Source organism: Bemisia tabaci, chromosome 3 (assembly GCF_918797505.1).
Source record: "Bemisia tabaci chromosome 3, PGI_BMITA_v3".
NCBI lineage: Eukaryota > Metazoa > Arthropoda > Insecta > Hemiptera > Aleyrodidae > Bemisia > Bemisia tabaci.
In genome coordinates, this window is record NC_092795.1 from 19400953 (window position 1) to 19424672 (window position 23720).

A 23720-nucleotide genomic window follows, 5' to 3' on the forward strand; every position below is an offset into this window, starting at 1 on the left:
GTCCTTCCGCGGGAAGACTCATTCCGTTATCACAGGATGCGAGCAAACGGCCGTTAGTTGCAACTACAGATCTGCAACTGGATGAACCCTCCATCGCGTGGAGTTGGACGGATCTCGCGGCTCACGCGAAAACGGAGATAGGTGTCTTTTACATAACAGCGCCCAAATGTAAATCGAACAGCACGGAGACTTGGACCGTCTCGAAACAGGGAAAACCGATGGTACAATGAGTTTACTTATTAGGCACCTGAGATCCACGAGCGTCAGTCGCAGTTCGTCGGTCGGCCGGATCTGATCCGATTTTGAAATCCCTCGCTGATCGTGTCTGATCAGTTGCAAGTGCTTCAGTGCAGATCTAGTTCCAGTTCCGCTGCCCTCGCGACTCTTAACCGGCACTTAGGGCGCTGTCCTTTACGTGACTTTCAGATTCGTGCATCGCTATCCTCCGCCCGGTCAGCTTTTCAGATTTTAGTTCCCGGTTTTGTTCCCTCTGTGATTGGATGCTGGAAACAGCCGCCGTTTTGTGTTGGAATCAGGTATTCATGACTTATTTACAATTTTGTTGTCATTCACTGTAATCTAAGATTTTTTTTTTTTTTTTTTTTTTTTAATATTTAAACACTGCTAGCTCAAAAGTACGCCTTGATATGAATGTGGAAAAGCTGCCCTTAGTCTCTTCAAAAAAAAAAGTGGCGTGAAAATGTCTAAACAGCGCGTTTGAGATATACATGTTTTCATAATTTCATTGTTGATGTCACCAACTTGCTTAGGTGTTTTATCATAAAATTACCGTTCTATACGAAATGTGTTTTTTTTATTTTAAGTTTTAAACGTAATCTGGTTTAAAATATATCGAATGGTATATATCGCTGGTTTAATTGTACGAGAAAAAATGGACCTCGCCATGTTTTTAAACCATTGCATCTTCATTGATAACATATCATTAAATTCTCACTGGGTAATTTTCCGTCAGTATTTTTTTTTCCAACTAATCTTTTTCCGCAAAGTCAACATCCTAGGTTCCAAATAATATTAAGTTTGGTTGTAGGGAACCGGGAGCGTTAGAATTAATAATAAATACTCAAAATTTCTGAGTAAATATGATAATTGAAATTATGTTTTATACCTACCGTAAAATTTACCGGTCACTTCCTCTGCACTTTTATTCACTTTCCAAGTAATAGTTTGAAATAACGAGTATTCCACTTTAATTCCGTAATGATTTTCTTAATTTTTCTTCTCCACCCAAAGAATATTCTGTTAAAACTTACGGCAATGATTTTAGTATGGTCCCTTTGAATGTATAAAATAGAGAGAAGTAATTTTCCATCACGGAAATTAAGATACGCGGATTTCGAGTTTTGCCATGCACGCGTGTAATCACCCCCCCCCCCCCCCCCCCTTAATTTGAAGCCAGGTCGACTCAAGGGGGTTGCAAGTGCATTTAGGTAACAACTGCAAACAGTTTTACAACAGTTGCTTATATTCGTGTGAAACTGAAAATTCCGGTTTCCTTCTGATGTCCGAGATAATTCAGAGACATGTTTTCATTTCCGCAATTTAACGACGCAGGTTTGAAAGATGGAATGCTCGTTTGGAGAAGATTCAAACTTTAAACAATAATTGCCTCCATAAAATTTGAACGGCGTAAATGACACAGATATTCGTGGAAAAACGCAGCAAGGTGAATCTCCTCCCATGCTTCCTCCCAAGCAGCACAGTGCAACGAAAATATTGAAATAAAAATGCAATTTATTGGAATAAAATTGCGATTTTTTCACCATAAAATTGCTTTATTTTTACATCATTTGGTCGATATAAGCCGATTTTAAACAATCAACATACAGAGCTCCATGTATCAGAAAGATAGGCAATATGCAATGTAATGAAAAATTGCACCTTATTTCAATTTTATTGCAATAAACAAGAGGAAGAAGAATTATATTTTAAAAAATTTTGACATTACTTATAGTTTCTATATTAATGTTGAGTGTGAGGTACATCCATTTCAAGAACTGATTATTAAGAGCAAACGAATAGGCACTGTGACATATCTATGGGAGGTACGCTTTCCAAAGTTCACGAGAAATAACTTTTTCCATAAAAATTGTGGCTGTGTTTACAAATAAAACGAAATGTAAACTATATCGGGGGTAATTCTAAATTGCTATCTCTGTATAAACTCCAATGCAGAAAAATTCATCTTTATGTCGGTTGGAAAGTATCAAATTTTTAAATTTCATTTGAACCTTTTCAAAATCTAAATCAACATCCTTGAGCTTCTCCAGAAATTGGATTCAATTTTTTATCCAGGTAAATCATTTCTATTCATGCCCACGCAGCTCAGTGCACTACTTCGGGAAGTTGCGTAATTGATGGTATGGTGTTCTCCTACAGTTTCGTATTGTTTTTTTTTTTCAGGTTGGATTCATTGAACCGTGAACTGACGCGGCGTCTAGAGATCGATATTCAAATTTTGTAGATCTCAATGTTTGGATGCTAAGACAATGAACCCATCAAACATGTGGAGCAGCAGCAGTTCTCTCCGCATTTCATTTTTAATTCTCTTCGTCTGTAAGTGCTATTCATTTTCTTTTGATTCATGGTTTTTGGTTTTCGCAAAAGCATGGGCGGAGGAAGAGGAATTTAGACAGAACTCCCCTCCCCGAATTTTCGAGCCTTTCCCATAGAAAAGCCGTAAACGTATGCTGTCGCTAGATGTCGTTCTTCGCGAATAATAGATATGGTCGTTTCGGCCCCCCTCAGAATAAATCTCTTCCTATGCCCAGTTAAAGGATGTGTTTATTTCCCACTCATTAAAATGTTCCAAAAATGACAGTTTTGACTTTTTTTAATGTCCTAACTGTTGCTGTTGTGTTTTTAATGGTTAAGCAATGAATGCTTTGAAAAAATTGCATATATATCACGAAGGTATAGGCAAAATCCTCGGCTAGACGAACCGAGCTGTTCAGTAGGTGTTTTTCAGTTTAGGGAGCTGAGTCTTCAGTCTAGCAAACTGACCGCTTCAGCTCACGGAACTAAAATTCAGTTTGATAAACTAAAGGCTCAGCTCACCGAACTTAAAAAACTTTGGTTGGAAGTTTAATTCGCCATATTCCGATCTCAAATTTGCATGATTAAAATGTAAATTTAACAAAGACATTAAAAAAGAAGTAAATTACCCCTCTCTTTCCTTCGTTACAAATTAATATTCCGGGTAACCGAAAGAGCTTTCCGTCGAAAACCGGAATTTCAAGTGTTCAGTCCATTTTGATGGAGAAATCACTCTCCTGAAAAATTTGCAGTGAGAATCGGGATCATCTCCTCTTTTCCATCATTCTCTCACATAGTTGCAACATCGCAAAAAAGACTTGTCCTCTTGAATTTAATTTTTCACTGCCGATTCTTCAAAATATTCTCCATTTTCGCTTGCATCACTCTGATTTACAATGTTTTAACTGCAAACCTCTTCGGTCATTGCGTTTTAGACGTGTACAATTTTGGCCGTTCCCTATGCTTTACAACTCTGACGTATAACTTTAAGTACACAGAAAAATTACCGGCCGACGGGTGAACTAGAGATTCGTGAATATAAATAGTAAACATGGATGAATACTTTTTCCCTTCTAGCTCAGGATAAATAAAAACCACATACGTACATTATCTTTTCCATTGTTTTGAAAAGAGGATGTTTGCATTTTTCCGAAAAATCTTTGAAAATTATAGACAGGTGGTGCGTGTCTAAAAGCATAGACACGCGGGAGGAAATTCATGAACAAATTCTATACACCTCCCAAACTCTGCCGACAATTTGAACAAATTCAACCATTGTTTCTTTACAGAGATACTTTAATCTTTACTGGTAAAAAGAGACATGGAGATGAGGGGAAAACCAAAAACAATTATTTTACAAAGACGCGAGTTCCTCTCTCCGAATGTAAGGCAGCAGTTGATACACTAGCTTGTGTGTGTAGTAAAATCAGTGCCTCTTGTTGGGTTCAAATCGGATAGGCAACTAAACTAACCTCTCGGCAAAGCGTAGAGTATCACGAAGATGAAGGCGCCCCAAACCGACATCATACCCTGATAATCCGTTATCAATTGAATCTCCATAGCGCCGATACGAGTTTTTGTGATGATTTGTTGGGGCAACTCACAAGCCGCTTGGAATTACCGGAGATGGTTAATTATCTGCGATGCATTTATATGTATGAGTTTTATTAACACTCGACCATCTAAATGATGTTTTCCTTTTCATAAAGTCTAACCAATGATCTATGACAATTGAATGAAAATGAACAATGACTCGCTCCGCATGCATTTAATGCTCAAGTAATGTAAGATTAATTTTTTTCAAAACTTTCTGTCAATTTGTAAGCAAATTACCGCGCGTTTGGACAATTGACCACTAGACAAGGTACGAATTTCAGCATTTTGATACATGTTACTTCACCAAAATTTCACGTAAAACACGATGCGCACAACGAAAATTACCGAAATTACCTCCTTCCGAAGATATTTAATGATTCATGGTGCATGAATTGAAACCATCCGCTCATGAAAACTCAATGCTCCACGAGGTTCACATCGCGTGCTAAACGTTATCATGAACGTCTCTGCGATAAAAAGATCTGGCAACCTTAGTCTTGACGCTTTGGCTCAGCTATAGCAAATTACTTATAGTTTGAAAAACACATGGTGGGACATGAACATTGCTCAATTAAGAAGCTTGCTGAAACCGTTGTAGTGCGCGATTTGACTCGCGTAGAGCTTTGAGTTTCTTGTGAGCGGGCAGTGCGAATTCCTGGTAACCAATGTGAAATAAAAATGCTAATATCTCCGTTAGGAGTTAGTTTCAGTTATTTTCGTTGCGCGAATCGTATTTTACGTGAAATTCTGGTTAAGAAACATGTATCAGAATGCTTAAATTCGTACCTTGTCTAGTGGTCCATTGTCGAAATAAAACTGTGACACACGCGTCCAACCCACCTCAATCCTATTCCAATAGTGATATTGCATAGGTACTTAGTTTCCCAACACTGTTTTTCACCCATTCAACACCAATAGAAAGATTCTAAGCTAGGTACCTGGTACCCTACCTCACCGAGAATCGATGAATATCGATTATTATACATTATTCATATTGGCGAGGCCCAATGTTGCCAACTTTCAAGAATCGCCTCTGTTTCACACGCGGTGAAATCCCGTATCATAACGGTTTTCGCGAGGACATTATCCATCCGAACAGACCTCTGCAATCGGGAAAGGATGGAACTGCGCAGCCGCGCTAATATCGCGAATTCCCGAGTAAGCGGGCCGCATGATTCCCGCTCTTCGCGTCCAAACCCCGCATGGGCCGCATGGCATTAACCCCGTGTCCCAGTGCTTATATAACACGCGATTTGGTTCGACGAACGGAGGATGACATTGCAGGCATAGCCCGCTTTCTGCGGATTCCCAACGTTTTAACGTTGGAATTGGGAAAACACGTGTCTTGGTTTGCAACGTTGCAAATTTCCTGTCTAAATTTTTACATATCGTTATTCGGGGCCGTCCCTAAATTACGAGGGGTCGAGGTGGGCGTTACGCAATTTTTTTTTTACGTGTTGAATAATGTTTCAAAAGCGTTACATACAAGGGGGGAGGGGTTCAAAAATGCCAAAAAAGTGCGTAATTAGTGTCGTGATTTAGGGACGGTCCCTCTGGGAAGCGTTTACAAGGATCTAAAATGTTTCGATCTGTCCAACGTGCTCTATACGTGGATTAATTAGAAAAAAAGTCCCGTAGTTTGTTTGAGATCTTACTCTGTCTATAGATCCATTGTAGTCTGGCATTTGTTCGTCAGAAATTTCTATTGGACGTGTTTAAGCTAAAAGAAGTTAAGTAGAAATTAATTAAATTAAAAGGAACTATGCAGCGCGCAAACCTTATGCAAGTACCTCCTTTTGATTTAAAACACTTTTACATATAATTCTTTTCAGCATAAATATGTCCTATTGATCTAAACGGAAATTTCGCTGCGTGCATGGACAAACATGCCTGTATAAAAGTCAGTTTTAATGCGAATTTCGGCTTCCGGACTTATTCACTCTACCGTGCGAAGGAGAAACATTCGAATGTTGCCAAGTTTTTCCTGAGGAGATATGAATTTTACGCGAAAAGTATGATTATTTTTCGTTGAAATTTTTAGATACTTTAGATAAAATTTAGTATAAAATCATCTGAAACTTTGGAAGAGATATATTTATAAGTTTTTCAGAAAACTCGTGCGTAATCGAACGAAATTTGGCAACATCTCCATAGGTTCATACGACGCTCTTCCCTAGCACGACAGCACTGTTGGGTCTACTCTGTCCATCCTAGTAAGAATACCGAATGAGCCATCGGCAAGAGTCAAATTTCCTTTGCTGCGAGACAAATCTCCCAAATAATTTGTGGGTATTTTCTTATAATTTTTCATATGTATTTTCAGTCACACCTAAAAATCTGGAGTGTCACAAAAAAAAAGACATTCTAAGCTTTCCTCAATGATAAGTATTCTATCAGGTGGAATTTTGCAACATCCGAATTTTCATAGGACTTTCCTCGCATGACGGTAGCGTCAGTTTTCCCTGTTGTGAGGACGGCACGCACCGCGCGGGAGAGCGCGATCGCGGACGCGAGCGTTTCCGGCGCGAACGCCCGCCCGCGCGTGGCGCAGCGCCGCGTCCAGGACACGCTCGACAGAGCGATCACGAAAAATCGATTCGTTAGCGGGCGACAGGATTCCTTAATATCATATTTAACAGTTTTTACATAATAGCCCTTTCATTACGGAGTGAGCCTTCTCGATTAGTCGGTAACTGTTGGCGCGTGCCGCTGCGCCGCGCCGGAACCTGCTGCACCGCGCCGCGCCGCACAGTGGATCGAATCAATTAGAGAGGTCGGACATGAATTTTTTTTACCAAAACTGCAAATTTTAATGTTAATTTCGTCAAATTTTAAATTTTAAGGGGTATTCCTGAAGAATGTTTAACGAGGAAACCAATGGAACCACTTTCAGAAGCTCAAAATTTTGTATGAGCAAAGTTACAAGCGTTTGAAGTTTCAAAATTTTGTCCGACCTCTCCTATTGATTCGGTCCAGTGTGCGCCGCTCCTAATGGTGCATTGACGTATTTGTCCATCAAAGCAAGCAGTGCAGGTCAGCCTTGATTCATTCACTTGACGCGGAATGTTGTCATTTTCACGGTCATGTTCCGGCCGTTTTCTGCTCGGAAAATTTGCCGCCGTTCGACGGATAGGATGTCGAAATGCGTCTGTATCGATTGCATGGAAGTATAATTTTCAAATGCAGGGAGCTGGAAGGGTCTAAAGAGTCCATTCTCTTCAATGAAAAGTAATTTCGATGACATTTACTTTTGGTCGCCTAAGGAAAAAATGGCATCAATGCTGAAAAACTCAAATTTGAGATACCCTCTTCAGAGAGCTTGAAATCACTGAGATCATTCATTTTTCTCCAAACGAAATAACTTAACTGCATGTCAACGTTGCAAATTTCCACCGACGAGCTTCATTTTTACTGGGATATTGTTGGGCGTTCGTAAAGTCCTAACCGAGAATTACTGTGTTTTCCCCGCTATCAAAATCAGCCAACGGAAGAATGGCGACGAGGGCCGTTTTTTGGGCGCATCCTGAACTTTCTCAACTTTACGATCGTTTGCTCATTGATGGTCTATATTTTACGGAACTCATCATAATTGGGTCATTTTCGGTATTTTTTCGGGTCTCATAAGTTATAAGACACGTCTTATCTTAGGTCTGAGTGCCGATTTTGGCAAAAATTGCGATTTTTACAGGTTTATAGACGGGTGACGAAAAATCCGGCCAAAATCGGACTTCTCACCCATGATTAGGTCAGCACTAGACCCGAAATAAGACGGGTATTGACTAACTAGTGATGCATTCCGTTTAATACAGATCTTCTACGAGTAAAATATCATAAAAGTTGAGGAAATTCAGCTTAGATGGGCCCAAGAACGATCCCTTTTTGTCAAAACCGTCCGAGTCAACTTTGCAAACTTTATGAAGTTACATTTCTTAATCAGGAAATTAACGATCAATGTGTCTCAAAGCCTCTTCTGAAAGATGACCTAGGTTCTCTGTTTCTCACATGCACAAGGCAGCATTTGCCATTTTTATCGTGGAGGTTTAATGATATCGTTCCAAATTTTAGTGCAAAAAGAGCTCTAAAAATGTCGAACTAAACCGAACTACGACCGTTTAAAGTTTGCAATTCATAAACCGAGATTTTGAGGAAAATCTGTCTAGGTTTTAACCTACCATGGTCTGAGCTTCAAACCTTCGGATTAATATGCAAATGAGCCCATCATATCAGCACCAAAATGAACAAACACGCTCGCAACTTAGTCTTTGGGAAATTTTAGAATTTCCGGTTTCCGATGATAACTCAACTTCAGATTTCTTGACCCAATTTAACAATGAGTTCTCAGAAAAGAGGGTTATACAAAATCGGCGATTTTACCCCCCTCTTGGATTTTGCCCGGAGTTGGATATGTTGCTCCCTATCACAAGACACGCCTTTTTCCGGCGTTGGCAAGTTCACCCGAAATATTTCCCGCGCGCTACAGCGTTGCCAAGTTGAAAACAGGCAAATTCCGTAAGTGGCGTTAAAATTGAGCTATGAAGTTGCGGTTTTAACGAAAATTCTCTAAAAATTGCGTACTTTTAGAAAATGACCATCAATTTAATGTCGCATTAATTTTAACATGCATTGTTGCCAATTTTTCGATTTTTTAATTCGACTAATTTAACAAATCCGCAAATACCCAAAAAAGCTATCTTCAAATTTGAATAAAAAGTTGTCTAATCGATAGTTCGTTTGATTCCGCATCCATCGATATATTATAGCTCCCTGGGAAACTTTTGGTTCGCGAGATATCATCAGTTTTGTAAACAGCTTTATGGAGCGACGACGCTTTTTGAGTCCGGGCGGATAGAAATTTTAGCCTCCAAAAACACAGGTCAGCATTAATTCCATGGTTTCCTATGTAATTTTTGGCGCTGAATCCGAATTTGACCATTTCATAACAAAATTGTCACCAAGAAGTTGCCAAATTTGGCATAAATGGCTTAAAATTGGCCTTTTTGGCGGATTATGACCAGTGACTTGCCAGGAGTTGATCAGACGACAAAATTGGTTATTTCCACAGTTAAAACTCGTTGAATTTTCTACAAGCTGAGTCAAATTCTTTTTGCTCACGGCAAAATTAAACGCGCGACAAGCAGCAAACTGAAAAAAAGACACCAAAATCGGCGCTTTTTGCGGTTTTTGTCCTAAGTTTCTTGTTTTCCGATTAAGAGAATGTTTCTTGACTAAAGTAATGAACAACATGAGCAGAATTTAATAAAAATGAACAGTAAAATTAAATCGAACATATTCCGATGTTGCCAAGCTTAAACAAAATACTTGAATTTTCGCTGGTTTTTTCGATATTTGTCCTATATTCTTTGTTCACTTCTTATTTTTAAATTATTTAAATGTATCTCTCGTGCAAAATAATACACTTTTGTAGAATAATTTAATTTTCAACTTAGATAAAAACTGATTACTAGGGTATTTATACCAGAGAGGAAAAATTCATAAAAAAGTGAGTTTTGTCGAATCGTGTCAATAAATCACATTTTGAAACAGTAATGGAAAACTTTCTGCTAAAAATTAACGAATAAAATGTACTCCTCAGACTGACTTCATTAAAACAAGACAAGACGCAGTGCAATATTGCCAAAATTACGTAGAATCGTTGAATTTTTGCGGTATTTGACCGTTATTATTCATCGCCCTATATTCAGTATACAATTTTATTTTATAATTCTGAGAAAATGGAGTTTAATAGAAAAAAGTAACAATACCAAAGTGAAGAAGCCGCCCAGGAAAGGGCAATAAGAGGCTTAAAAAGAAACAAAGGCGCTCCAAATTACTGAGGACCTGTGGGAGGACAAGGAACTATGGCAATTAGGCGTTGCGGGGCGCGAGAGACCACTGTTAAAGCAGCTCCTATCTATGTATATAACAATACAATAGTTTGTCGTTACAGTCTGTGTAATTCAGATTTTCCTAAGAAATGTTCATTCAGTCGGAAAACAAGAAACTTAGGACAAAAACCGCAAAAAGCGCCGATTTTGGTGTCTTTTTTTCAGTTTGCTGCTTGTCGCGCGTTTAATTTTGCCGTGAGCAAAAAGAATTTGACTCAGCTTGTAGAAAGTTCAACGAGTTTTAACTGTGGAAATAACCAATTTTGTCGTCTGATCAACTCCTGGCAAGTCACTGGCCATAATCCGCCAAAAAGGCCAATTTTAAGCCATTTATGCCAAATTTGGCAACTTCTTGGTGACAATTTTGTTATGAAATGGTCAAATTCGGATTCAGCGCCAAAAATTACATAGGAAACCATGGAATTAATGCTGACCTGTGTTTTTGGAGGCTAAAATTTCTATCCGCCCGGACTCAAAAAGCGTCGTCGCTCCATAAAGCTGTTTACAAAACTGATGATATCTCGCGAACCAAAAGTTTCTCAGGGAGCTATAATATATCGATGGATGCGGAATCAAACGAACTATCGATTAGACAACTTTTTATTCAAATTTGAAGATAGCTTTTTTGGGTATTTGCGGATTTGTTAAATTAGTCGAATTAAAAAATCGAAAAATTGGCAACAATGCATGTTAAAATTAATGCGACATTAAATTGATGGTCATTTCCTAAAAGTACGCAATTTTTAGAGAATTTTCGTTAAAACCGCAACTTCATAGCTCAATTTTAACGCCACTTACGGAATTTGCCTGTTTTCAACTTGGCAACGCTGTAGCGCGCGGGAAATATTTCGGGTGAACTTGCCAACGCCGGAAAAAGGCGTGTCTTGTGATAGGGAGCAACATATCCAACTCCGGGCAAAATCCAAGAGGGGGGTAAAATCGCCGATTTTGTATAACCCTCTTTAGACTCCGCACATTAAAATTTATATCCTAGTGGATGGCTAATTTTATATGCATTGCCAACATACAACTCAATTTTAAAAGCCAGACACATGACCTACACAGGCCGACGGAAAATTTGAAATCCAGACCCTTCCGAAAGATAAATACAAAAAACAAATGCGTGTTTTACGTCATCAAAGCGTGCCCTATTGTATCCTACTAAATTGTAACCGTGTTACGATAAATCTCAATTTTCAGTCAACATTATGATATTTATTTTTAACGATTAAGGCTAATTTACCACGAATTCATGAATACTGATGTCCACTCGAAATACGTCCTGGCTAGTAGCATTACAATATAAAGTTGAAACCTGTTCCGACATTGCAACATGTTGCGACAATTTTAGTCTCTTGAAAGAAGAGACTACCTATGCAATTCGTCTGTGATGCTCCAAGTTGTAGCAATCGAACAATCCTATTACAATCCATGATACTTGTGATGAATGTCACCATTGACTGCAAGGAAAGTTGCTACAATTAAAATGCATCAAATGTAAAGGACGTTAAGCCAAGCACGTGACGCATGCATACACTGCCCCTGTGAAGTGATGATACACCGCAACTTCTCGTCGTTTCGCACACCCCATACCTACTTGGTGTAAATTGTAAGAGAGTTAAAGAAGACACGGTTTTATATGAAAACTTACATTTTCCAGCATAGAGAGGAAATGACCACTGCTCAAATCAAAATCACTGAAGCTCTATAACTGATGCTAATACAGTTTTCCAGTTCAACGAGACATGGATTAAACGTCCTTTCTCAACTAATCGCACATGCTCCATCACTAATGACGCGTTTTCAACTTCCTCTGATCGAAATTTAAAAAATTCCCATAGGCGTCAAAATATCGTTGGAAGAATGAACTCAAAATTCCGTGCTCTAGATGGTCATTCAGGGAACGTAAATCCAATGTCAATATCCTAATCTAATGTCATATGGTAATCCAACTATTGGTTCCGGCCATTGGAACGTAATCCGCAGTCATGGCCATGGCTCGGTAAGGCTACTGCAGTTACGCACTGCATTACTGCCGTGCTAAAGAAAAACGCCGTATGAAACTTTAGGCGTTACCGAATTTCCTTTGATAAAACACAAATTTCCTGGTAAACTTACGAACATCATTCTTCCAATTTTCCCGATAATTTTGTTCGCAATTGAACCTTATGATTCTGAGAATTTCGAGGAAAAGTGTCCATAACTTTTCTCAAAAATAAACCGTTTATCGAAGGAAATTTGACATCTCTCAAAGGTTTATACGGCGTTCTTTCTTAGCACGGCAGATTACCACAAACCACCGTGTGCCATTATCACTAAGGATTCCTGTTTGCATACCATGAATCTGTCGGAAAACAACGTTTTCTTCTTCGATGTCCGCTTTTATCCACCGTAGAGTACCTGTATAGGGAGAGTAGCGACAGATCTGAAACTCCGAAAGTCCATCAGGCCTTCACCGATGCCTCCGCGAATAAAGTTAGGGTCCAAAAGGGCAGCCAACCTATGAATTTCGAATGTCCAGAGCGATTTACAAATACAATTGTTACGAACCGTCGTTTAGAAAGCATGTATTTGGTTTACTTTTTGCATAAATTTACTTATTTTTGCGAAAGAACGCTCATTTATGTACATTCTTAGTCATCTTGGTTAGAATTGAAATCTGTAGGCTGGCAGTGAAATTTTGTGTGTTAGAAGTTGCTCAGAAGGGTGGCTGCACTTTTGGGCCCTAAGCCCTCCATGAACCGATCTGTCGCTACTCTCCCTATACAGGTACTCTAATCCACCGCAAAGATGATCCAAAAACCTTCGGGGTGGATGGATTTTCCGTGAAAACACGTAATTTCACGTGAGACTGCACCGCACGCAAGTTACGTTGGAGATCACGTTGATAGACCGGGCGTCAAACCGCGTCACTGCGTGATCACACCCCGACGCAATTAAGTTCCATCCAGATCGGACGATAGGTGCATTGCGCCGAGGTGTCGAGCTCTTGAATAATTCTGAGCACTCCTCTAATTGGGGGTCCTCAATTAACGGCAGTTTGCTAATCATTATTTCGATAGTTAATCGCCGGCATCCCGTTCCAGGTGTTTGTCCTCTGGAACGTAACCTCTGCTCGATAGACTCATTAATGCCCAACGCGCCGCGCTGGATTCTCGCTTTTCCATTCCAGGATTATTCAACTTCGTATTACGTAACGGCCGGAGTCTATTTTTTCCGACCATAAAATTTCCGTGGTAACTCATCCACCTTCCGGAGGCCTTGGTCCGGTCCGAGCAACGCACAGGTCTCATTAGGATCTTTGTTCATCGTCATCGATGACGATGTAGAAAATGAAGAAAACCATCTTGCCGCGATTACAAAATGTGTTACACAAAATTGGCTCGGGGGAGTCCTTGGAGCCCTTGTTTATGGTCTTCGGAAGGAATATGAAAAAATATTAAAGAAGGATTGTTCAGTTCCACAAGCCATTGCATTTTATCAGGTGCAGCTCACGGATCAGGAGACATGATGTTCGAAGGCTGCAGAGGTGCCATTATCAGGGGCCGTCCCTAAAATACGTGACGCTGAATTTATAGTTTTTTGAATATTTTTGAGATTCTTCAAAATTTACAAAGACGGCTGGCAAAAAATTCTACAGAAACTCGAGAAAAGACCATCCAAACTCATTATTCATCGCTTTGCTCTATAACCCCCCCCCCCCCCCCGAAAGCTGGCAAAAATCCCTCCTCCTCCTCCTCCCCCCCCCCTTGGCGCAATTTTGGGTCGGCCCCTTAGAGATGCAATTTACTAATAAAAATCTGTGTTTTTTTCTGTTCCAGATTCTGCACAAGTAATCGATGCGAATCAAGTAAGTTGTTAATTTACATTTCAGCATGTACTATTAGATCAAAGGACGCACACGTTTGAATCCGACTCAAATACTTACCAGTATTTTTTCATTTTCCTGTAATCGAGATTTTAGGATTTCACACGTTTCAGCTCCAACTTTAACTCAGTTGAAACCAGTTCTATGGTACGGCGTAGTTTGTTGAACCACGATGAAATGTTCGACCGTCTGTACTCGGTCTTATGTAACACCCACACTGTGCTCTGTAGATAGTTTGAGTTTCACATTCCTTGTTAATCTAACTGTTCTCTTGCTGGTATGCGAATGAACTAGAAAATTCTGAAAATTCTTGGCAAACGGCGAGGTTTTTTAAAGGCACACTCGCATTATCCATGTTAGACAGAACCTCTCGCGTCATTCTTACTGACCCAGTTTTAACTTCCGAGACCCTGACAACAAAGGCCCATAAGAAAGCTTGTAAAAAAACTTGTAACGAAAAAGAGATATGGACGAAATAATCTTATTGGAGTTTGTTTCAAATCTCCTCCCCCCTATGAACCATAGATAACGTGCAAAAGTTTTGATCATTGCATGGAGTAAAAATGTTGTAAATGACTTTGTTGAATGATTATACATGTTTAAAATTTAGCTCATAAGTTTTCGGACCTGATAACCAAAATTTTTTTATCATAGACGACATTTCATCGAAAGTATCGAAGGTAGCCCTCACTGCCCTCCCAAATTTTGCCGAGCGGAGCCCTTTGCTGCCTGAATATGGTATTGATAGACAAAGCGATAGACAAAGAAGAAATAGAACGATTCTATCGGTGGAGGCGGGTAGTTGCAATGGACAAAGGAGGCGAGTAGTATTAGACTCACTAACGGCAACTCACGAGAGATTTTTTAGTTAGTCCGTCACTATTTCCCACAGCCTATAACAACCTCCCGCTTCAACCGATTGGATATTTCCACTTTCCCTTTGTCTTTCTCGTCTACAGCTCTGTCTATCATTTTCAATAATCAGCCCGCTGGCTTGAGAATTAGGGTGAGTGTGCTAAAAACCAATTTCCATAGCTCAAGACTCGGTTGACGCAAGCCACAACCATAAGCGGATCCAGCAAATTGGCAACATCGTTCTTCTCCATTTAAACCTATGGAAATGTATCGATTCTTGGAGAGGGCAGGTGCGCCACCAAGAATCGATTATTCAATATAGGTTTAAATGGAGGGAATCCGGGGTTGCCAAATTGCTGGGTCCGCCTCTGGCCACAACTCGCGTTGTGTAACTTCCTCGATTAATCGGTGACTTTCTAATTTGGCGAATTTTCTGGGCGTTCCAGCAGGGAGCTCACATCTACAAAGAAGATAACGGGTCACCGATCCCGAGCTACACGGTGACGCGAACATGCGGGAAGAACGGACCAATCGTCCTCGAGGACGTGACGCTCATCCAGCACCTGGCCCATTTCGACAGAGAGAAGTCCCCGGACAGAGTGGTCCACGCCAAGGGTGGAGGTAAGGCATCGTCCGATTCATCGCTCGTAGATCACCACACGATCTCATCGTTTTCAAAACATGTGGGCTCATTATTCGGACTTTGCAGCTGTTTTATCGGATGGATTTGAGTGAAAAAACTCTGTTTCGGACGAAACGCACAGACACTGGAATAAAAAAACACATTGGATCTATAAAGTATAACTTATAGAGTCCAGACTCTTGAAAGCATTGACAAGAAAAAATACTCTCGATTCAATCGGATTTTTGCTTGAATCAAAACGATATATCAGCTTAAATTAAGAGGCTTGGTTCTTGATTTAATCTAGGTTCTGATTGAGTCGAGAGTACTTTTTCTTGTCGATGCTTTAAAGAGTCTGTACTCTAGATCCAATGTTTTTTTTTCCAGTGGAGAGGGAGGGAAAGGAAAAGGGGGAGACAAAGGGAGGAGAGATAGGAAGGGGAGACAACTTTTTTACACGAACCGAAAAGTTTCGCTAGCACTTTACCGTTCAAAAGAACTCGTGGCCTGTACTGTCGTGCTAAGGAAGAACACCGTATGAACCTTCGGACGCTGCCAAATTTCCTTCGATAAAAACCGAATTTACAGGGAAAATTGTGAATATTTTTTCTAAAATTGTCAGACGATTTCGTACGCAATTTAATCCAATGCATCTGAAAATTTCAAAGAAAAATGCGCATGAATGTCGTTAAAAATACATGTTTTATAGAGGGAAATTTGGCAACTTTCGAATGTTCACACGGCGTTCTTCCATAGCACGGCAGTGTACTTGAGCAAACCGACCTTCTGGTTGGCAGAACCAATTGAACGGATGTTGTAGCTCAACGAACCAAACAGCTATAATCTGAGAGGAGGAAAAATTGTTAAATGATAAAAAGAGAGAAAAAAGTCATGCTTCCTGGAAATTCATCTGATTTTTGCAACCTCAGTTGGTGCAGGCTTTCCTATTCCTGTTCTACGGTTGTCTTTGTTGTCTATCAAAAAAAATGAAGGCGCCCTGATTTTATTTCCAAGCGTCCCGCGTGCGCTTGAGAGGGACGTTGATTCTGTCGTCTGGACGCAACTATTCGTGCTTAACAGATAGCTAAGTTGCATATCCAAAAATTGAAGGCGCTTGCGCTGTTTCTCACACTCATATAGCCGCGCGAAGAGGCTTATTTGGACGTATTTCTATCAAACGAAACTATGTACACTAAGACATGAGCCCTGCGACCCATAAGAGTAAACGCATAACAGGGCTCACGTCATAACGCACATAGTTCCGTTTGATAGAATTACGTCCATTTGAACAGGCAATATATTCACACCAAAGAACGAGGGATGTAAGTGCAATGATAAAAAGTATTCAACATGAAATAATGCACATACGGATTAATAATTGGACGTAATTCTATCAAACGGAACCAAGCGCCATAGGGGGAGGAAAGGAGAGGGGGGCTTGGATTGGCGGGTGTTGCGGAACGCGATGCTCGCTCCGTCCTATACTCGCAATGCTTTTCCATGGCGCCTTTTTCCGTTTGACGGAACGCGCTATCCGGGATTCTAAAATCCTCAAAAGGAACTCAGTTCGGCGCTTAGTTCCGTTTAACAGAAATACGTCCAATTATAGTGTTTAAAAAAATATTAATGGCTACAACTTCATCACTTAGGTACAATAACTATAAGTAAATTGCATGTTGCGTTCATCTCCCGCTCAACACTGCAACAAGGAGACGTAGTATAAGAATATGAAACACAGTATTAGGACATCTTGAACAATCGCACACGCCTTGATCTTTTCATGAGAAAAAAAAATATTTTCAGGTGCTTTTGGATACTTTGAGGTAACGCATGATATAACCCAATACTCAAAGGCTGTTGTTTTTTCAAAAATCGGACTGAAGACACCTATGGTTGCTCGTTTTTCAACTGTTACGAATGAAGCAGGAGGTGCTGATACCGTGAGGTACGTGTTCCGTAGTTATTCTCTCAAGTTTTCTGCTCTTATTTGGCCATGCAGTTACTCTACTTTAATTTGACATACTATCGTAAGTTGACACAAACCAGTAATCTCTATCAAAAAAAAGAAAAAAAAGAAAAAAAAAAACAAAAAAAAACAGAGGAAGTACTATGATCTCTGTGATCAGTGCAAATAAGACTTCGATTAATATTTTAACAGATGCTTAAAGCTAAAGGGAGCATGATATTGTTCTCTACGTCGTCGCAATGAAAGAAAGTTTGCAGAGATTCTCTTTGTTCCCTCCAAATTTTTGAATCAAAGAAATTGAAAACATTAATTTGTTGATTGATCGATCTGTTTATTTATTTTTATTATCATTTTTATTATTATTATTTTGAAGTTTTTATTTTTTTTTTCATTTTCCTACAGGGGTCCGGGAGCCTTATTCAATAACGGGATGATGTTTCCTTAAATTATTTTTATTTAATTCATTTATTTTCAGAGATCCTCGCGGTTTTTCATTGAGATTTTACACGGAAAAAGGCAACTGGGACTTGGTCGGAAACAACACTCCAATTTTCTTCGTTCGGGATCCTATGCTGTTCATGGCGTTTATCCACTCTCAAAAAAGAAACCCTGTCACCCATAGAAAGGTAAATGCAAGAGAATTTCACTGTCAACCTCTATTTAGAAAATCTATGACTGGTGCGCTCGATTTCCCACATCAACCACTGTTGATAATAGGACGTATGTCGAGACTTGGCAACAGCTGAGGCAGCTGTTGCCAAATCTCAACAACGTATTTCTGCCGTTCTGTGAGTCCATCCTCATAGCACTATAAAACCATCTTCACGGCAATTCCCTAATTACTGTGGTATCACAATGCATGTCTTATTTAAAAACAGTAAAACAAGATCGAATAAATAAGTTGAATAAGTATCGAATAAAGTTATTAGTACTCAATTTTCCTCCAAAACATGTTCCTTATTCGTCGATTATTGAAGAAGTTCCTTCATTTGAAATTTCGACCCCGAGAAAAATCGTTGAACGTCGATTTATCCTGACCACGAAAAATATCTGTTCACTACCACTACTCGGTGCTTCAATATCAATGTAATCGAGAAAAATTATTTTTCAGGATCCAAATATGGCTTGGGATTTCGTCTCGCAAAGACACGAGACCCTGTTCCAAATGTTGATCACTTTCTCTGATGCCGGGACCCCAGACGGTTTCCGATACATGAACGGATTTGGATCGCACACGTTTGTGTTGGTGAATGAGCACAATGAGCCTACTTACTGTAAATTCCATTTCTTGGTGCGTATTGTATAATTTTATTTCGTATTTCTAGGTTTATCCTCAGCAATTTGTTTCCATTAAGTTTGTAAGTGATTCTCCGGACGGTTGGACATTAGCGCCTAGCGGGTTCATTGATGAAATTGATAGACAAAGCAATAGACAAAGAAGACAAAAGGGAAACGGAGCGATCCTATTGGTTAATGCGAGCGTTTCCTACGGGCGGGGAGGGGGGGGGGGCTGATGGATTAAGGTTCTTTCGTGGATTGCCGTTAGTTAGTCTATTACTTAGCTCCTTTGCATATTGCAACCACCCGCTTCCAACAATAGGATCGCCCCATTTTCCTTTTGTCTTCTCGGCTATCGCATTGTCTATCAGTTTCAATAATCAGCCCGCAGAGGTTGTAAAATCACGCCCAAATATTCAGCCAGTAGTAGAATTAATCAAACCTACTTTTTATAAAATGAATTGGGGAATTTTTTCTAGATTTTGATAAGACGGCATTGCAGTCGTTTGACACTCCGTAAGACGCATGTTTTTTTGTAAAAAATTGTCTTCAAAACGTTTAATTTTTTATTATTTTAAGGCAATATTTTTGTAAATCTCTCTTTGAGAGCGTATCGATACTGCGTAATCATTGACAAGATAATCGGATTGCCTTGGTGGTATTAATTGATCTGCTTTGATGTTTCAGTCGGATCAAGGAATCAAGAATCTGACCGCCGAAGAGGCCACCCGGTTAGCCGGTACCGAGCCGGACTACTCCATCAAAGATCTATATGAAGCCATCGACAACCACGACTACCCATCGTGGACCATGTACTTGCAGGTTATGTCGTTCGACCGAGCCAATCGGGTCAAATTCAACGTCCTCGACGTCACCAAGGTGAGGAAATCTCGCTCGGACTTTTCCCTAAAAGATTAGCTGAAGTTTTTCCCGCTTTAAATGGACGTCTTTCTGCCAAACGGAACTATATGCATTAAGACATGATCCCTTAGACCCATAAGAATGTATGCATAACAGGGCTCACGTCATAATGCACGTAGTTCCGCTTGGCAGAGATACGTCCAAATAGCAGTTAACATCCTCCTCCCAGTTGCCCTTCGAGGCGTGATAATCGACTATCAATATTTCCCCATTTGAACCTATGGCAAAGAATCGATTATTAAGGTGTTCTGCCAAACGAGTATCGGATCTGGTCACCTTTACACATTTTTTAACATTTTCTTTGAAAATATAGGTTTCCATCATAAAAACACAATATGTTTTGTGAGCATACCGTTTTCCTCTAACTATCGTTATTTGTGCCTGTGAAAGTGATGGAGTTGATTGTATTATTATTTCTTAAAGCATTCGGACGATTTGGGAGTATCTGATTAATTTTGAGGATACTAATGTGAAAAAATTGTTAAAGACAGTTCATGATCACCGATGTTATAAATTTTGTTTTCTTTTCTAGATGTGGCCAGAGAGTGATTTCCCTCTCATTCCTGTCGGAAGAATGGTTTTGAACCGAAACGCACAAAATTATTTTGCTGAAATAGAACAGCTCGCCTTTGATCCCTCTAATCTTATTCCCGGCATTCAACCAAGCCGTGATAAGATGCTGCAGGTAAAATTAAATTTTTTTGAGTAATAGCATGACTAAAACTTTTGTGAGCTTTCAAGTGAAAAACTAATGAACTGAATATTTCTTGCCCCTATAAATGTTGTTTTATTTGATAAACTGTATTCATTCGTTGCTCTTCTTTAAAGAGAAAGAAGGGGATTCCACCTCCCTTTCCGTAAATCAAATTTTAGGAAATCGAACACCTACCAGTATCAAAGCATACATCTCCGATGGATGTGAAAAATGCGTATTTACATTGTAAATTTCAAGCTAGGCTATGCCTTGTTTACATTAGGTACCGCAATGGAAAATTTTTAATTACTTCATCTGAGCATGCTCAAAAAGATAATTAGGCAGTATATTTTTAAATTTTTTTTCTGGTTTGGGATATAGTATGAACACATTTAGAAGATAGAGAATTCATCGCTTAATGACGTCATCTGACAGAATCCTTCATGTAAACACATGTATTTTAGCAAATTAGATCAATTTGTCATAGTTACTTCAATAATTGTTCAACTTATGAGCCAAGGGTATCCTCGGGTTCAGTTCACTCAGTGGTTTCCTCGTAAACACGAGATCCACCAAATTTCAGACACCTGCAAATATTCAAGTACGACACGTATACGAGGAAACGTCAGTAGTAACTTTTGAAATTCTTCAAATTTCAGGCTCGACTTTTCTCTTACAAGGACACGCAACGCCATCGACTCGGCCCGAATTTCATTCAAATACCGGTCAACAGTCCATTGAAACCAAATCACATCGTTAATCTTCAAAGGGATGGACCAGGGCTCATTTACCATCAAGATGGAGAACCCAACTACTATCCTAACTCCTTTAGTCCGTATAGACCGGACATAGAGCAAGATTTCATGAACTACACCATTGATGGCGTCGTTATGAGGTAAGCAATTACTATGGGACGATTTTTTTTTCAAATCGTTCTCGTCAATTGGGTACAAAATCCTTCCTCACTGACGGACAAAAAATGAAAACGCCACACGTAAACAAAATTCAATTTGAGTACTCGGTTTACATCCTTAAAATGTCAACCATTCCAAATGTTCTTGGTCATGATTTTTACGATTATATGCGAATCTTTTCTGTTAACTATAATGCTATAAAAAACGAGAGCTTTAAAAGTAACGAACTTTAGCTGTGCAGTGATCAGATGAAGTAGGAGCAGGGCGATTAAACGCCTTCAGAGTACGTGCTTATGCAATTTGGTCATCCTCCGCCGCAGTTAGGATCTGTGGAGTTCCCGTTATCAAAATTCTTCGTTTGACACTGGCACCATAATTGTGTTACAAATAACCAATATATATAAATAAAGAAAACTGATGGAAGTAATTCAACAAATGTTTTAACTGGGTATCGGTTCGCTCAATTGGGCGTATTTCTGCCAAACGGAACTATGTGCATGATGATGTGAGCCCTGTTATACATAATATAGTCTTATGGGTCTCAGGGCTCATGGCTTAATGCACATAGTTCCTTTTGACAGATATATGTCCAATTATCCGCGTCAGGACACATTGGGAACCAGTGACGTGGCGTGCTTTGCGATATATCGATTGAACTGCCATTCAAACCTATGGAAATGATCGATAAACAGGGTGTTTGCACCGAACACCTTATCCGTTTCTGTACCATATCTTAAAATTGGGAATTATCGATAATCGATTATCGCCTCGCCACTTTTGGGAACATGCATGTACGCTGTTTCTCCTCGTTTTTGTTTAAAGCCTACTGATGTAGCTGATTTATTGACTTTCTTCCAGGCACGATACAAGTGACGCAGATAATTATTCTCAAGCTAGAGAGTTCTACGCAGCGATGGCTGATCACGACAAAGCTGCCCTGGCTAAAAATATTGGAAATAATCTAAAGGACGTCAAAGAACCAATCGCGGTAAGTGAACTGTTTCATTAAAAAATGTATCACTCCTCAAACAAATCGAGTGGTACAAACAAGACCGCCGAACTAACAATTTCAGCGAAAATGAGTTAGCGACTTTGCCGCATTCAGCAGTAAAAAATAGGAAAGCTGATTCCCAAGTATAGCAGTGATCGCGATTCATAGCGATTTTATCGGTTGGTTATCGGGATCATATCGGTGGCAATATTATATTATCGCATTAAAAATCGCGATATAAGGCGATTAAATCGCAATTTTTATTTCGAAAATATCGCGATAAATTGTCGGGCGGTAAAAGCGCGATTTTATCCCGGTAAGATCGAGGATAATCGCTCAGAAGTTGATGATCCTGGGGATTTTATTGCCGATAAAATCGCAATATATAGCGATTTTTCCGTTGAGAAATGCTACTTGGGTTTCAGTCTTTCTCCAATTCTGTAGGGGGCCCTTCAATGACGCCGAAATGTACGAAAGAATTTGCAAATCTATCCCTAAAATAACAAAAATAGCGAAGTTTTCTCCTCGTCCTGCAAAATCGTCAGTTTGCAGATAGGTGGTATTTTTCGGTAGCCATCGATACAGTTTTCATATTTTTTAAATTCTAGAGAACATCACTGCCGACTGCCGTGCTACGAAAGAGCGCCGTATAAGCATTCGAGTCACATAATTTCCTCCGATAAAAATGTTTATTTTTAGGGAGAATTATAAATATTTTCTCCAAGGTAAATTCCAAGGTTAAAAGGTATATTTAGGTAATTTAAATCTAATTACGAATAAAATTCTCTGAAAACTGGAGGAGAAATATTCACAACTTTCCCTGAAAATCCGTATTTTATCTAATAAAATTTGGCAACGTCTGAGGGCTCATACGACGTTCTTCTTTGGCACGGCAGAACAGGTGACAGCTCTGACAATTACGAAATGACATACATCATGTCATTTTGTAAATGTCAGAGACAATTTTCAGATCGTTCATGCCTTTCATGAGAGGCGGCTTCATCTTAAAAGTTTTCAAATTACCTACCTGTTTTTTTTTTTTTTTTTTTTTTCATTCATTGATTATTCAATGCTATCTCCTTTCAAAGTAATACAAACAATGTTAAGATAATACAATAAAACTATTAAAAATATATAACAGAGTAATATCATATTTCGGATTACTGCATGTATTGGTATGAGATATGAGATTGGCATTGCATTGAATTTTTAAGCAAAAATGCTTGATGATTTGTTTTTTGTTAGGAAACCATCATCTTTGGCTATTTTTGGTCTCCTCTAGGCTTTAATACAGTTTTTTGCAAAAGTTTGATAGATTATTCTCCTTTCTTTTGTTGCAGGTGAAAGTGATAAGAAGTTTCGGTCTCATCAGTTCCGAATTATCGTCAGGTATTGAATACCATATGAGAAAATGATACAGCGAAATTTGTCTGGATTTCAAAGGCTGAATATACTTTTAGATAATTTCTATTCGGAAGACTTTGCCCTGATTAGAGTAATATTGAAACTCGATTTATGTGATATATCCTGTTAATTTATTTTTTGTGATATGTTTATATATTTTTTGTCCAAATGAG

At 39.3% G+C, this 23720-nt stretch overlaps 1 protein-coding gene across 2 annotated transcripts; it reads left to right on the plus strand.

The window, feature by feature from the left end:
* The first annotated feature begins 294 nt into the window (after nt 1-294).
* Nucleotides 295-23720, plus strand: LOC109035082 (catalase). Of its 2 annotated transcripts, none has more exons than XM_019048562.2 (12): nt 295-536; nt 2422-2574; nt 13856-13884; nt 15204-15378; nt 17183-17324; nt 17821-17971; nt 18457-18636; nt 19311-19502; nt 20077-20229; nt 20898-21133; nt 22011-22140; nt 23484-23720. In XM_019048562.2, exons 2-12 carry the CDS (start codon nt 2508-2510, stop codon nt 23556-23558), a joined length of 1530 nt encoding a protein of 509 aa, XP_018904107.2. In that variant the 5' UTR covers nt 295-536; nt 2422-2507; the 3' UTR covers nt 23559-23720. The 2 variants fall into 2 exon arrangements, with proteins under 2 accessions (XP_018904107.2, XP_018904108.2); XM_019048563.2 differs by having other exon boundaries at nt 15207-15378.